The 16,020-nt window shown below is 46.9% G+C and overlaps 1 protein-coding gene across 2 annotated transcripts in view; it reads left to right on the forward strand.

Annotated features, from left to right (window-relative positions):
- LOC117459683 (inositol polyphosphate-5-phosphatase A) overlaps positions 1-16,020 on the forward strand; it is a 201,661-nt gene that overhangs the window by 169,402 nt on the left and 16,239 nt on the right. For both annotated transcript variants that reach the window (XM_034100754.2, XM_034100752.2), the window contains exons 10-12: positions 6,490-6,585; positions 7,603-7,677; positions 13,899-13,972. In XM_034100754.2, the coding sequence (XP_033956645.1) occupies positions 6,490-6,585; positions 7,603-7,677; positions 13,899-13,972 (245 nt within the window). The remainder of the gene's footprint in view (positions 1-6,489; positions 6,586-7,602; positions 7,678-13,898; positions 13,973-16,020) is intronic.

The raw sequence follows: 16,020 nt of genomic DNA on the forward strand, positions 1-16,020 counted from the left end.
TCCACGGAGAGAGGAGTGGATCCTCTGGCTTGTGTCCAGTCAGCTCGGGGGGGTCACAGCTGATTTACCGGCTCTCCTGCGTAATAGCTGGCAGGAAGGCAGGAGGCCGAATTTGTTGTCGCCTCCTCCCGGTCCCCCCTTCTCCCCGGCTCGGGAAGATGTCGCGGCGGGACGGGCGTGATGAACGGTGGTGAACGGAAGAAAAGTGATCGGGGTGCTAAGCAATCTGCGGTGAACCTGCCAGCCCCCATTGGCACACCTTAACTCAGCTGGCAGTGGAAATAATGGCGCGTTCTGACAATGCCACTGCCCCCGCTGACACAAAGGGGAGCCCCCGTCCCCCGCCTCTGGCAATGAAGAATGAATAGTTAGCTCATTGTCCACCCATCGTCTGTCTCCCTCTGCACACTCTCTGCTACTCTCTTCACCTAATTGAGATTTAATCACTGAATTCTAAATGCACTCAATGGATTATTATATCGGTGGAATGACAGTTTAGTGTGAATCATTGCATGGGATTGGGGGGAGGGGGGGAGGAACATAAATCCCCCTGGAGTCCGGAGGAGTTGTCCATTGGCTGGCACCCTGTTATCCTACAGATTTCTGCAACTTGTTCACACTTGTAAAAAATACACTTTACTGGCTGCCACTAACATTTTAACACAATTTGATCCGAATAAGTCAACCGTAACACTAACAGAGACGTAACTCTAAGGCATTGAATTAATCAATTTAAATGTAAGGACTCAGTTGGTTTAATGTCCCAAAATATTCTTTCTAAAGTCTTACAATGCCAGGGCAAGGCAAGAAGAATTTGATTCATTTTTTAAATTATATTGGAATTTAGCGTAGGGATTATTTTCTAATTATGGGTGGTAACATCTATTTTTAGAATAATGTTCAGATCTCTCTAGGATAAGCGTTATGCAGATCATGATAGCAGAACCAACAGCACTTGTATTCCGTTTACAGCCGGGATGTTCCACTCTAGTTGTTCTAGGGAGCCCTAGTCATAATGAAAATAAATATATATTCTACCAAGAAAACGTCACTAAATCCAGCAGAATTTAAAATGTTCGTTCTGGTTTAAAGGTCTCTATTGTCCCATTGAACATACACTTAAATATCATATAATTGAAATATACAAAATCCAATTTTACAAAATGAAATGCTACTGTCTACTAATTATATCCAACTAAAAAGTGTTGCCTGTGCATTTAAATGGTGATATATGATGTTATTCCTCTACGGTAGAGCTCCAGTGTTGAACCCTGAACGCACATGCTGCACTATATGTTGACTCAGTACCCCACTCACCGTCCTGCTGCCGAAGAACTCACTACATGACCAAAAGTGTATAAATCCACATCTGAAAATAGTTCCCAACGAATGCACTATGTACTCCTGTTTGAGTAGAGCTTGCAGAAAATATAGTGCCCGACTGTTTAGCTAAGTTAGCAGACCTTTAAATAACACGTCACACCTGTTTGTTAAGGTATATATTATGTATCAACCAATGGGCTTGGAGTTGACACATTTAGTTTGTTCAGTGTAATTTAAAATGATTGTTCTTAGGCTCTTTCCATCAGTCTGTTGGAGACGTTGACATGTAAAACAGGCTCGCACTGGCAGCCCTGTCGTGGGGCTGTGTGTGGGCTTCTTACTGTTTAAGTCGGGCAGTGGTTCACCTCCATCTGTTGGCAGGACCTGAAACAGAAGGCGTGTGTGTGTGTGTGTGTGTGTGTGTGTGTGTGTGTGTGTGTGTGTGTGTGTGTGTGTGTGTGTGTGTGTGTGTGTGTGTGTGTGTGTGTGGTGTGTGTGTGTGTGTGTGTGTGTGTGTGTGTGTGTGTGTGTGTGTGTGTGTGTGTGTGTGTGTGTGTGTGTGTGTGTGTGTGTGTGTGTGTGTGTGTGTGTGTGTGTGTGTGTGTGGTCTTTGAAGTGGGGCAGATTGCTTTAACCTCTCTTCTAAGGAGAGCAGCTGGAATAGAGAGCTCCTTTAAACAGCCGCTTCCTCCTTCGACAGTCATGAGATTATCCTCCATTGATGCACAAAGGCAGCGCCTTCCTCTGCAACCTCTCATCCCGGCCCCCCGGGCCCCTGCCCCTTTGCAAACACTCAGCGTTGACCTCTGACCCATAATGCAGGGATGTGATGCCAAGTCACTTTGCTGGATCATCTAAAGAGTGCAGAGTGAAGACATCCTTACTGTCCTCTGGACTCCAGCTGCTGTACCTGACAGCCGTCTGTTTACGGTCCCTTCCTTTGACCGCTCCCTCCCTTTACTAACTGTCATGGATTAAATAAGAAGCCAATTGCAGCCAAATTAATTAAGATAATATCATTTAGCGTGGTCAGTGAGAGCACGTCGTTGTGCTTTGAAGCATGGAACTCTCATGTTCCCGTCTTGGTGTTTGGTGGGCTGATCTTCTGACAGAGGCAGTGGGATGAGGGGGCTGTGTGTGTGGGATGAGGGGGGGTGTGTTTGTGGGATGAAGGGGTGTGTGTGTTGGATGAGCGGGGCTGTGTGTGTTGGATGAGCGGGGGTGTGTTTGTGGGATGAGGGGGGTGTGTGTGTTGGATGAGCGGGGCTGTGTGTGTGGGATGAGCGGGGGTGTGTTTGTGGGATGAGGGGGGTGTGTGTGTTGGATGAGCGGGGCTGTGTGTGTGGGATGAGGGGGGGTGTGTGTGTTGGATGAGCGGGCTGTGTGTGTTGGATGAGCGGGGCTGTGTGTGTGGGATGAGGGGGGCTGTGTGTGTTGGATGAGTGGGGCTGTGTGTGTGGGATGGGTGGGGCTGTGTGTGTGGGATGAGCGGGGCTGTGTGTGTGGGATGAGGGGGCTGTGTGTGTTGGATGAGTGGGGCTGTGTGTGTGGGATGAGCGGGGCTGTGTGTGTGGGATGAGCGGGGGTGGTTTGTGGGATGAGGGGGGGTGTGTGTGTTGGATGAGCGGGGCTGTGTGTGTGGGATGAGGGGGGGTGTGTTGTGGGATGAGCGGGCTGTGTGTGTGTTGGATGAGCGGGCTGTGTGTGTGGGATGAGGGGGGCTGTGTGTGTTGATGAGTGGGGGCTGTGTTGTGTGGGATGGGTGGGGCTGTGTGTGTGGGATGAGCGGGGCTGTGTGTGTGGGATGAGCGGGGGTGTGTGTGTTGGATGAGGGGGGGGGTGTATGGGATGAGGGGGGGGGTGTGTTGGATGAGCGGGCTGTGTGTGTTGGACGAGCGGCGCTGTGTGTGTGGGATGAGCGGGGGTGTGTTTGTGGGATGAGGGGGGTGTGTGTGTTGGATGAGCGGGGCTGTGTGTGTGTTGGATGAGCGGGGCTGTGTGTGTGTGGGATGAGGGGGGGTGTGTGTGTTGGATGAGCGGGGCTGTGTGTGTGGGATGAGCGGGCTGTGTGTTGTGGATGAGCGGGGCTGTGTGTGTGGGATGAGGGGGGTGTGTGTGTTGGATGAGCGGGCTGTGTGTGTGGGATGAGCGGGCTGTGTGTGGGATGAGGGGGTGTGTGTGGGATGAGGGGGTGTGTGTGGGATGAGGGGGGGTGTGTGTGTTGGATGAGGGGGGCTGTGTGTGTGGGATGAGCGGGCTGTGTGTGTGGGATGAGGGGGGTGTGTGTGTTGGATGAGGGGGGCTGTGTGTGTGGGATGAGCGGGTGTGTGTGTGTGATGAGGGGGGGTGTGTGTGTTGGATGAGCGGGCTGTGCGTGTGGGGATGAGGGGGTGTGCGTGTGGGATGAGGGGGGCTGTGTGTGTGGGATGAGGGGGGCTGTGTGTGTGGGATGAGGGGGTGTGTGTGTTGGATGAGGGGGCTGTGTGTGTGGGATGAGGGGGTGTGTGTGTTGGATGAGGGGGTGTGTGTGTTGGATGAGGGGGTGTGTGTGTTGGATGAGGGGGGCTGTGTGTGTTGGATGAGGGTGTGTGTGTGTGTGTGTGTGTGTGTGTGTGTGTGTGTGTGTGTGTGTGTGTGTGTGTGTGTGTGTGTGTGGGATGAGGGGGGGTGTGTGTTGTTGGATGAGGGGGGGTGTGTGTGTGGGATGAGGGGGGGTGTGTGTGTGGGATGAGGGGGGCTGTGTGTGTTGGATGAGGGGGTGTGTGTGTGGGATGAGGGGGGCTGTGTGTGTTGGATGAGGGGGTGTGTGTGTGTTGGATGAGGGGGTGTGTGTGTGTGTTGGATGAGGGGGTGTGTGTGTTGGATGAGGGGGTGTGTGTGTGGGATGAGGGGGGGTGTGTGGGATGAGGGGGGGTGTGTGGGATGAGGGGCTGTGTGTGTTGGATGAGGGGGGGTGTGTGTGTGTGTGTTGGATGAGGGGGTGTGTGTGTGTGTGTGTGTGTGTGTGTGTGTGTTGGAGATGAGGGGGTGTGTGTGTGTGTGTGTGTGTGTGGGATGAGGGGGGGTGTGTGTTGGATGAGGGGGTGTGTGTGTGTGTTGGATGAGGGGGTGTGTGTGTGTGTGTGTGGGATGAGGGGGGGTGTGTCTCACAAAGACGACAGTAAGGATGCTTGATCAATCGGGTGCAATCAGCCACCAGCTCGCACCGACACACTGATCGCTCGGTCAATGAGCTAATGAATGGATCAATCAGACACATGTCAGCGTCCCACGCCACAGGACCCCCGGGGCTCCCGCCGCACCACTGGGCGTCTAAAGGAAAGGAAGCTGCTTTATCCTGTTCAGCTAGACACTGAGTGCACGGAGAACACTTTCACATAAAGCCAATGCTTGTCTCCTGCTCCTGGAAAGAGCCACACATCTGCGTTGGGAGTCATTTGTTTCCCTGAGGTTTAAAGTCTTTAATTCATCCTGTAACCCTGAATGTAATTGTTCTTGGAGGAGACGCGTCCTCACGAGAACAGGCAGCATTAGGTTATTGTGTTTTCTTCTAATTGAGTCTCGCTTGTGGTGACACTTTTGGCACAGTTATTACATGTACTCTCTTCTATCTGTGTGTATCCAGGTACTCGTCTAAGCGTAGGGACATATTAAGGTTCAGTGATGACTGTGTCTTTGATCCAATGGAGGGCTGTCTTCCGCCTCCTAATATCCATGCGCATTGTGCCAGGATGCAGTGTGTGCTTCTGGCCTCACTTTAAGCTGTCCAGGGATTTCTGCCTGACTGACTTGTAGATTTGAAAAGCAGACCACAGAAGGGGGCTTGCTTGGAAGAATTAGTAGAATCTGAAGTCAATTTGAAACTCACAGCTGTCACTACACTTTCTAGAAAACGTGTACTTTGTGTCACCTATATAGAGAGCCGCAGAGTCAAATAAATGAATTGCCTTTCTTGGTAGTATATGTACTGGTTTGATTAGTTGATTAGTAGCCAAATTCAAGTATTTATTTGTTGTACTGGTTTCTTCCCTTCTCCTCGACAGTAAACTAGAGCTTTACGTTGTAGGAAAGAAACAAGACATTTGAAGAAGTCACTGAGTTTCTGGAAACATTTTCCATTGAGATGTTATGGACCAAATAACCAATGAATTAGCCAAGAAAAGCATTGAAAGTTTCTTTAACAATAAAAATACCTTTCTTGCATCTGAAAGAAATAGTTTGAAAAAGATATATCGCAATCAGAAAGTACAACCCGTGACCACAGTTGGTGCAGCCTGATCAGAGATGGCAGAAAGCGACTCTGTGGTTGTCTTCGCTACAATGACTTCTTGACAGGGAAAGTATCTCTTGCCCTTCTCCCCAGCTCCTTCTTTGGCCTATTCATTGCACAAAGCTGCTTAAGCGCACTTAAGCGCATTAGCATTTGGCTGCCAGGGGACCATGTTGACCCTGCATTTGGATGGCCTAAATGAGTGAAAGATGGAGCGATTTGTTAGGGCTTTAGAAAGTTGCTTTTGGGGAGGGGAGGGGTGGGGGGGGGAGCTGGAAGGAATGGGGTTGAGGCAGTGGGGGGGGGGGGGTCTGCAGAGAGTTGTTCCACTTTCTCTCAAGGCATGGTGTTTGTTCTGATCTGCGGTGCCGCGTCTCGGTGGCCGAAGCAGGACTGATTTGTGACACTTCAGTCTAAAGGGCCTTTTCCTGCTCCCTATATTGGCTTGACCCGATTATCTAATCTGTGCTTTGAATTTCAATCGGGTCGCCCGGTCCCTGCCGCGCGGTATGGGAACCACTGGCTGAGGGATTACCGCATTCAACTGTCTTCAAACACAGATGGTCGAATGTTTAACTAATTGTTAAAAGAGTCCACAAAGGGGAATTTAACCATGCACACAGTCCACGGGGTCAGGACATAGAGCCAGATGAAGAGAGGGGACAGTGGGGTGGTGGTTTGTGGGACGCTTCAGATGTGCAGTGCAGTGCATGGAGCTGGACACACTGGCTGCTCCCAGAACACTACTGTACACAGTGTGTGTGGGGCTGGACACACTTTAATATGTAGCAATATCTGTAATTGAATGAATGTTTTCTTGTTCCTTCTGAACACACAACCCAACACGATGTTTCTTGTGTCTTTGAGCACTCATTGTTTCCATTCCCCCCCCCCAGAGTCTTTGCTCCACTGCCACCCTGCAGACAGTCCGAGCCGCCGACACCAACGAGGTGGACAAGCTAATATTCCGAGAGAGTGACAACGACCGGAAGGTAAGCTGTGCTGCATTAAGGCTGCCTGCAAAAGCATATATTCCTACATTGAAATCATGTTGTCACCAGAACAGCTTTTTGTCAAATGTGTAGAGAAACAAATGTGTCTTCAGGGCTACTCACACCTCGGAAGAATGACCTGCATAATAAAAGCAGCTCTGTGCAGTGTTATAGGGAAACATGTATTCCTTTTTTATTTTGAAATCAAATCAGAATAGATGTTAAAACAACAAACATTTGTAGCTACACTGAATATGTATTGTTTCAATGGCCTTCATTTACATTCACATACAATATGCCTAATTACAGTACGCAGTATATACAAGAGAGATATTTGCACCATTGACACCGATCTCATTTCTACCGAAGAGGATTGGCGCCATATGTGCATTTTTTTTTTTTGGGATCTGACCAAAAGGGATTTTATTTTGAGTTGTGAGATTAAATTCTGATTTAACTATCAGAATTCTGACTTTTTTCTTCGAATCCTAACTTTAATCTCAGAACAAAAAAAAATATATATATGCTAATCCTCTTCCAAACATTACGGTCTTAAAAAAAAGTAGTTTAAAAGTAGTTTACTCCAAAAGTGTACACAGTTAACACGCTTAAATAATTTCCTACCAGACGATGTTCACAATTATCTTGTCAACATTGTCCTGCACGGTTTCAATTGATGTAATTCCCCCCCTGCGTGCCACTTTAAATGAATTGACTAGGGTGTAAAATATCTGGTGTGAGCAGGCCTTAATAGGAACATTATTATAATGCATGTTCCAAAAGGAATATTGCACTTGTGATTAAAGCTTCAAATTCTAATCATCTTCCAGTTCTATACATGTCATCCAGCTCAACCGGAGTTATTCTAAGTTGTGTTAACATCCAGAGTATCGTGGTGCCTCAGAGACGCGTGTAGAACGCACGGTGCTGTCTGCTGTTCATCAGCGCTCTAATTACCAAGCACAGTTGACATTAGTATTGTTATTAATCCGAGCTTCTCTCCTGCCTCTGATCCAGGTTGTTCTTCAACTTGAGAAGAAGCTTTTTAATTATGTCAACCAGGACGTGTTCCGGGAAAACAATGGGAGCCCGGTAAGTCACCCCTTTGCTTTCCCGCTCTTTATATATCCATCTGCTCTCTTATTTCTACACTTCCAATGTTTATCACAAATTAAATTCACTCCATCAACTGTACAGTGATTGTTTCTTCACCTCATAGTAGCTGCGCCTGCCATTAACTACATTGCAAATTGATTATCTGCAAAAGGGACTGGAGCTTTGATTCTGTGGTGAAACCCAATTGGGGGAGACCCGTGCTGTAATTTCTCAAAATTCCCCCGGGCTTGAACCAAATGGTGTTTGTGCATTATCCGTGCTATAATCAATAACCCACTGAATCATTTGAATATCTACATTTCTCTGTTGTGTTAATGATTGTTTGCTGCTGTTCGAAAGTCATGTCACTGAAAGCACACTACCTAAAACGACCGATTAATGAGGAGACATCTCTATTTAACAGCGCATGGCGAAGGTATATGTGAGTTCTGAGGCTGTGCTGAACATGTGAAGGTGGAGGTGGATGACAGAGGTTGTTTTAAAAATGTCTGTTGCTGCACTGACGAGACTTGATCTCGATGTTTTAACAATGCAAATGTAGGTTTTTAATTGAGAATTGCACATTGTTCACGCCGGGTTCATGTAGGGTTGATTTTAAGGCCCTACCAAACCTCTTAACCAAAGTTACACAACTTCATGTTAGGACATTTCCTGTTAAGATAATATGAATAATAAAAGAAGCCCTCCTAAGAAGTTGTTGTGGCAGCTGCTGACCTCAGTCATGACTTTGCTTTAGTTGAAGCCCTCGCATCACTTCACAACACACACTCCCTTTGTCCCCACTGTGGGGCCTCATGTCTCTGGACTAACTGTTCAATGAGACTGAGAGCCACTATTTCAAGCATACTAAGTCATGGAGTGCCGCCGAAGGACTGTTCCAATGTCCAGCATACTTGGAATTCTACCGAGCCCGGCGTACTTCGTTTGGAGAAATTTCGAGGCTGCACATGTGTCGACTCCGCGGTCTTAAAATCCCCACAATGCTTTGCGCACGGACCAATTTCCCCAAATCTGTGGCGGAAAATGTAAGGCGGGGCCTCTCATATGACGCACACTTGCTAGCCTGTTCCAATCTTCGTTTTCTGAATGCCAGGAAGTATTCTTGCCTCGCTTCTAAAGCGAGTGACTCGGAAGACATGTGCTCCTAAGCAAGCATACTGAGAAACACCCTGTGTGTAGATGAGGTGAGTGTTAAATGTCTACAGAGGAAAGATTCCAGCACACACTTCCACTTTTATACGGCTGTTTATTACAGTAAGTAGTTCAAAGTTGCACCTTGTTAAAAAACCCATGAAGGACACACACACACACACACACACACACCCACACACATGAAGTGTGAAGCCACTCGTCTGGAAGCCTAGTGTAGGGTGTATTAATATGATTGGCCACATACAACATAGTAAAAGAGTAACAATGATAAACTTTCATTTGAGTTGTATTGCGATGTTACCGTTTCATTTGAATTCCAATGAACATGTCTATTGGAGCAGCATCACTAATAACCTTTATGTATAACACCTTTAAACAGAGTTACATTCATCCGCTCAGTGGTGGACTGTTACTAACTGTAATATACTCATCCCTGTACTTAACTATTTTACTTGAGTATTTCCAATGACCTATACTCTTATTCCACTACATTTTAGAGGCACTTAATAACATTATGTCACCAATGAATTAGGTTGCAAATGAACTTGTTCTAGAACTGCACTGAAATGACCCAAAGTTGCCTAATCATTGAAATCCTGGTTCCTCACAAGGGAGACATATTGTGTAAACATGTTTCCTTAAATCAATGTTGTTATGTGGTTATTTCTTCTTAATAGAAGCATTCAAACAGACGTCTTGTGATGGCAGGAAGTGACATCTTTTAGCTATTAAACCAAAGATGGGATTTGAAGTGGACGGATAACGACCTTACATGACACTGAACGGCAGAGAAGTATTGGATGTGAGGAGCAGACATGTGTAGAAAGTGTGTCAACTGTAGGAGGCTGAGGAACCACGACACACTGCCCCCTCTCCACCCCCTCACCAAGCCTGACAAGATGGATGACATAATGGGGGCATCAGAGATAATCTGATGGTCATGGTCTAGTTAAACACACCATGTTATGATCCTTATAAAACAAACTACCTTTCCAACAGGATAAATGTCCCTCCTCTCACTCCTCCACTGGGGAAGGGGGGGAAAGGAAAAAAAATCCATTGCATCCTTCATCAACTGCAAGACTTGTACCGGCTTGACAGAAATTTAATTCGAGGCAGCTCTTGAAAATAATTATTGTATTTTGAGAGGAGTAATCATTGGCCGGGACATGATTGAATGTGTCCATGCCTATTGACTTTTGCGATGATTAATAGGTTTGTTTAGTCGATATTCCCATCGAAATTGTATAATTAATTATCCCTGGCGCTGTCAGGGCGGGACGATGGAGAGCCCTGATGAGTATTTGGGAAGATTACATTTTCCGGGCGCTCCTGGCGTCAAGGGGCACCGCGGGGCCTTGCTCCGGTGGAGAGATGGGAGGAGCGTGTGTGTGTGTGTGTGTGTGTGTGTTTCGTGCTGTAGATCTGCACGGTTTCCTTCCCTCTCCTGGAGCACACACCCGCGGGGCCCTTCCCCTTCCTCCGTCCACATTGATTTTGTTTCAGTATCTCTTTATTGTAACTTTATCAGTGTGGTGTCGGCAGATGGGGGGCCGGCAGAGGGGGGTGCGTTTGTGTACTGGCTGTAGGAAGTGATGAACCTTTCTGTCTGGCCTGCCTCTCCTTGTCATGCGGGCGGCGTAGTCCTCTGCATTACTCAAAGGCCCCGAGACGTTTTCAACATGAGGGGACATAAAAGAATAAAGAACAAATGCCGCTCCGGCTTAAAGTTATATTTCATTTTTCACCCGTCAAACCTCTTAAGGGGGGATACAGAAGCCATGCTAAATGAAATCCGACCTTATAGGATTTATATAAACCCCCTCATGTAGTCCCTGTTGTCTTGTCTTGTTTTTTACTTTTTGAACGTTTTTATTCCAGTCTCATTGCACACACATATTCACACTTTTGTCAATATGTTTTCATATGGCATTGAACTTGAGTTCTTGGAAGTCAACATGATCCCCTTATCGTTGAAGTCACCGTCTTTTCTTCTGACATGTTTGCAATGTTTTCAATATCCTTCCACTGTACCCAGATCATCAGCATGGGAAGGAGGGTTCCGAGGCACAGTAGTGTTGTTTGGTTTGGTTGGTCCCTCTCAACACCAATCGGCCACCCCCACCTTACCAGTAACATTTGATCGCTTTTCCTCACAAAATAATAATGAACATCCCATAAAAAAAAGGAAAAATATGGCCCCTGCAATGAAAGCCAAGTGCAAGGTGTAAAAATCAAATTAAATGACCTTTCACCCCAACATGTATTGATGGTGTTTAATGGCAGAAGGTGTTGTCACAGGGTATATTTGACAACGCGTAAATCAAAGCACAATTACAGGTGGTGGCACCGTGAGAGGGACCGTCGGGGGCCAAAGCCCTCGTATTCCCTCTTTTCCTACTTCCTGCCTCCTAACTATCACTGCCACTCTGATTTAGGAGCACGCTGTTCGTCCAAGCAAACACAGGAATGTGCACCCATGACAGGGTAGTTTCTACCCCGACACTTCTTCATCTTCCCCTGTGTAATATTGCTGCAGCCGCATCACCACCAACTCCCAAGGTCATCTATGGTTGACAAACTACTCCTGGCTTTATAATGTCATGAGGCCATGAAAAGATATAAGCTGGGTTTTTCTTTCTAACCCACTGACCCGGCAGAGCAGTGGAGCGTGATGCTTAATTGACACTGGGATGAAATGTGTCGCTGCAGGGCTTTCCGTTCACCTGAATGAATTGCTCAACATTCACTTAAGGTAGATACACACAACCATGTGTTGCTCATCCCCTGCTTAAACTGCCACACACATATACCATGAGGTGCTTAGCCTCAAACAAACACAATCAGGTGCGGACATGTGTAAAATAGTCAATTATTGATGTCGGCATGCGCCATTATTCAAGTATGAGAATGTATTGCTTAATATACTCTTATATGGTGGCCAACGAGGGCACGTGCGCTACCATGGCCCAACACACTTTCAACGCGCTGCAGCTTCAGAAAGTGGTGCAAGCACAAATGTGCCAAAACGCATGCAAATAAAAACACTCAGCAGCTCGACAAAACATGCGCAACGTTTGGAAAATATTCCCCAACTTGAGGAAACTACTAAATCAGAAGGCATCATGTGATCAAATGTGTACAGTTACATTTAAAGTACGTTTCTAACAACAGTGATTGTTGGACCATTGTGTAATCCCGAACGTGGGCATGTGTTGTGATGTTGGTGAAGATGTTTCTTGATTTGCACGTTCTTTGGTTTTTATATTTACACATGTTGAAAGCACATTGCGTGTGTGTCGGGACGTCGCAGTGCGTGTGCCCCCCGTCGGCCACAGTACTTACACCATCTGAACAGTAGGGGCATTCTCTCATAGACGAGTATACAATTAGACTTATGTGTGCGACCAGTGGAGTAAGAATGCAGTTTTAAGCCAATTGCACATTATATTAACAGATTCCAGTTTCTCAATGAATGATCCCATTTTTATTCTGTTCAACTCTCAATGATCTTTATTGCGTTTGGCCTCATAAATCCAACATCAGTCAGACTGTAACACACACACACACACACACACATGGCGGTGTCAGCGTGTGGACGGGGAGACGGGTGTACAGCGGAGCGTGGGGTTGCATCCCCTGCTCAGCCATCCCTCATCCACAGTGTGTGGGTCTCTCCTGTGACCCCGGCTCTGTGAGTTTGATGAATGCAGCACATCTGCCCTCCTGAACCTCTGAGACTCGTCTGGGAGGCCCCCCGCCTGCACGTAATGGCCACTGTTCTACACCACTGGCACATAATCACACACACACACACACACACACCGAGCATCATCGCGATGGCACATACTTGATTTTTTTAAACACGTGTGTGCTCAACAGTGCCTTGAAGACTGGCAACACACACACACACACACACACGGTGATACATGCACAACATAAACATGTCATCCACGATGGAAGACTGTAGTTACCTTGTCTCCACTCTGTGAGGACGTCCTTCCCAACAGTACCCATGTGCTATGCGTCATCCCCGCTGGTATTTCATCATGCAGCCATCAACATATGGCTGCATGTAATACAGCGTTGTAATGTCATTAACGTCGTCGTCCTATAGAGCCGCTGTCAGGCTCACGCGGCCCGGGATGAGCTCTTCATCAGGACGTAAGTGTAGCCCGGTGTTTGAAACATGTACAATAGCCCAATTTACCACCAGATGAACATGTCTCCACGTCTTCCGGTCTGAAAGGAAGGGGCGGGGCTAGCGCGGGGTCCTCCGGGGTTGCTGGGAAACGTCGCTGTCAGTCTCTCAGGGAGGCAGTCATGCAGGTGCCCGAGCTACCTGTTCGTCTCCCAGATAATTAATGTGTACAAGGAGTCGCTAATTGCACTTTTCACTAATGATTTATGGGTTTTGTGAAAGGGGGGAAATTGGGAGACGTGTGTGTGTACACTCTGGTGAGTGAGTACAGCTGGGTGAGGAGACATGATTGATGAAGAGTGTGTGGATGCACTGTCAGTGTGGAGAAATAGACCCCATTGGACAGGGCTAGTAGCACACACACACACACACACACACACACACACACACACACACACACACGAATGGTCAACTGCTTTCAATGTTCTCCAGCGTGGGGAACATGGAGATAACTAAATATAGCAAAAGATGGAATCTACTCTCCTGCCCTCTCATCTGGCTTACTCTCGCCCACCCCTCACGAGGGTTCGTGATGGATAAGCAGTGGCTTCTAGGTTCATATCAGATATCAAATACAAATGTCCAAAAAAAGGCTGTTTTTTGTCCTTAATTTGTCTACTTCTTTTTCTTATTTTACAGAAGACAACTCTAGAGTTTGACCTATGACAGCTCATGGGAAACTGTTACTACCAACCAACGTTTTGAGTGTGTTAAAAATGTATTTATGTTAAGCAGATCGGAGTTGAAAAAGAGCTCACTTCAAGCTCCATTGAATTTCCCTTGATCCAGAATAACAATTTCTCTCACTCATAATTCCTGTTCTTTTTATTTTGTCTTTCCACAGCTTTTAGAGTATGACAAAGAGCTGTCGGTGTACAAGGATCGGCTGCATGAGCTGGAGATCTCCTTCCCACCCAGGTAGGAAGACATTTTGCATCACTCCACACATGCATCCACACCAACACCTACGTGACTACACCACTGTCTGATTTTCTGCTACTGAAGTGACCAATGGTATGAGGTCCTGATGTCTCTGTAAAGCCGCTCTAGCAGCATGGCGGGTCAACTACATTCATAATATTTGGTTATTTATTTATTAGCAGTGTATTTACATGATGTTGAACATTACTGCCTCTCTTAAGCTCCGTTCACATGATACGCAAGTTGGTTGGGCGCATCACGGTCAAATGTGAAATAACAGCAACAGCAAGTTTCCTTTTTGATTGGTTGCACGTTTCCATGTTGGATGTACAGCAGCACCATTTGCAAAAAGGCTCAGATCAGGAAGCTATTCCTCACGTGTTCTTCTTCTTCCTGTTGACCAAACAATCAGACTGTTAGTAGAATGAAGTTGTGTTAGAAACAGATGTCTGTTCTCACAGCAAACTCCAAAGGCACGAGCAAAAGTCATCCAACGTTTTATTCACAAAAGTGCAGATATTAACGCAGGTATAAATATAAAACTAAAACAATCCAGGAGAGTTGTGCCGCTTCCGACAGAACCAGCCTTTATCAGAGCTGCACGACATAAACAGTGTTTGAACTTCACAGGGTGCAATCACATGTTGGTAGATGCCGCGATGTTGACCAGATCTTGGCCACGAAGAACTCATAATTAATATGTAAAATGAGAAGAAGTCAATCACCCCTTATTGTCCAAAATGGTTTCATGAACACTGTGGATCTGTATTTGATGGCTATCAGTTGTTAAGTATGATTGGATATGGTCCCAACTGCTCCCATGTGTGTGTTCTTTCATGTGTGTGTCGGCGTGCTTTGGGCTGCATTGATATTCCGTCTCAGTGGGACATGGGGGAGACTGGAGCGGGTGGTCTCCTCTCCTCTTCCTCAAACAAATGCATTTGCAATTAGCCTTTCCAGAGGAGAGGGAGGGCAAACACGCGGCCGGCGTGGAGATATGTTTCGGGAGCAGCGCGTTAATGGCGCTTGACCTTTGCCGTCGGTTGTGACTCAATCAGTGCAGATAATGAAACGCTGTAATCAAACAATAATTACTTGATAAACTGCTCTGGTGGCAGCACGGGGCGGCGGGGGGTTTTAGTGTGTGTGTGTGTGTGTGTGTGTGAGAGAGGAGAGTGGGCTTGAGATGCTATCAAAGCGTGTGTTTGAGACGGTGTGCATACATGTGCAAAACGCAGCTACAGACGGTGTGTGTGGAAGAGAGAGTGTGTGTGTCAAGGTTCTGCCAGTCCCTGTTTTTTAAATGACTCTGTGTCTTAATCAGAGACCTCCATTTACATCACTTTGCATAAGTGACAGGTGGATTTATTGTCCTTTTACACTGGCTGACTTTTGCACCTATCCATATAATACTGAGTCATCTCTCCACGGGGAGGGATGAACGGCCGCTCTGGAAGAATACAAATGATGTCCACATACTTGAGGTGATGATGAATCAAAGAGATGAAACCTGGGAGCAGCATATGAAATTTGATTTGATCTACTCTGTGCGTGCCACAAACCATATCATTGTCAGCCTTGTAATGGGTAGCAGTGGCCCAGTTAAACTTAAACAACCCCCTCCTCCCACTTCACACACAGACACACACACCCCTCCCCCTGTCAGGTCTGCCTTGTGCTCCTTGAGCAATCAAGCCTCAACGATTGTTCTCCATCACATAGCCCGCTCCGGACCGGCCCCTCGCCATCTGTGAGGTTATTACTCTTTTTAATGCAGGCCATCAGAACACACCCTCGCTGACACACACACTCATGCATGCACACGGCTCACTTTTGTTCAGATCTATAAATCAATACTAGTCACTACCATTTAATCTGCGAGATAATTCTGTCTGTCTGCTGTCCACTGGTGGGCAGGAAGTTGTCACAACATTAGACGTGTTGTCAAGGTTGACCTAAGGACTGGAGTGGACTGATTTACATAGCAGAGATAGCCTCAACGCAGCAACTCCTGCATCTATGTGTGTTGCTGCACCTGAAGCATC

This window comes from Pseudochaenichthys georgianus, chromosome 15 (genome assembly GCF_902827115.2).
Source record: "Pseudochaenichthys georgianus chromosome 15, fPseGeo1.2, whole genome shotgun sequence".
Taxonomy (NCBI): Eukaryota; Metazoa; Chordata; class Actinopteri; order Perciformes; family Channichthyidae; genus Pseudochaenichthys; species Pseudochaenichthys georgianus.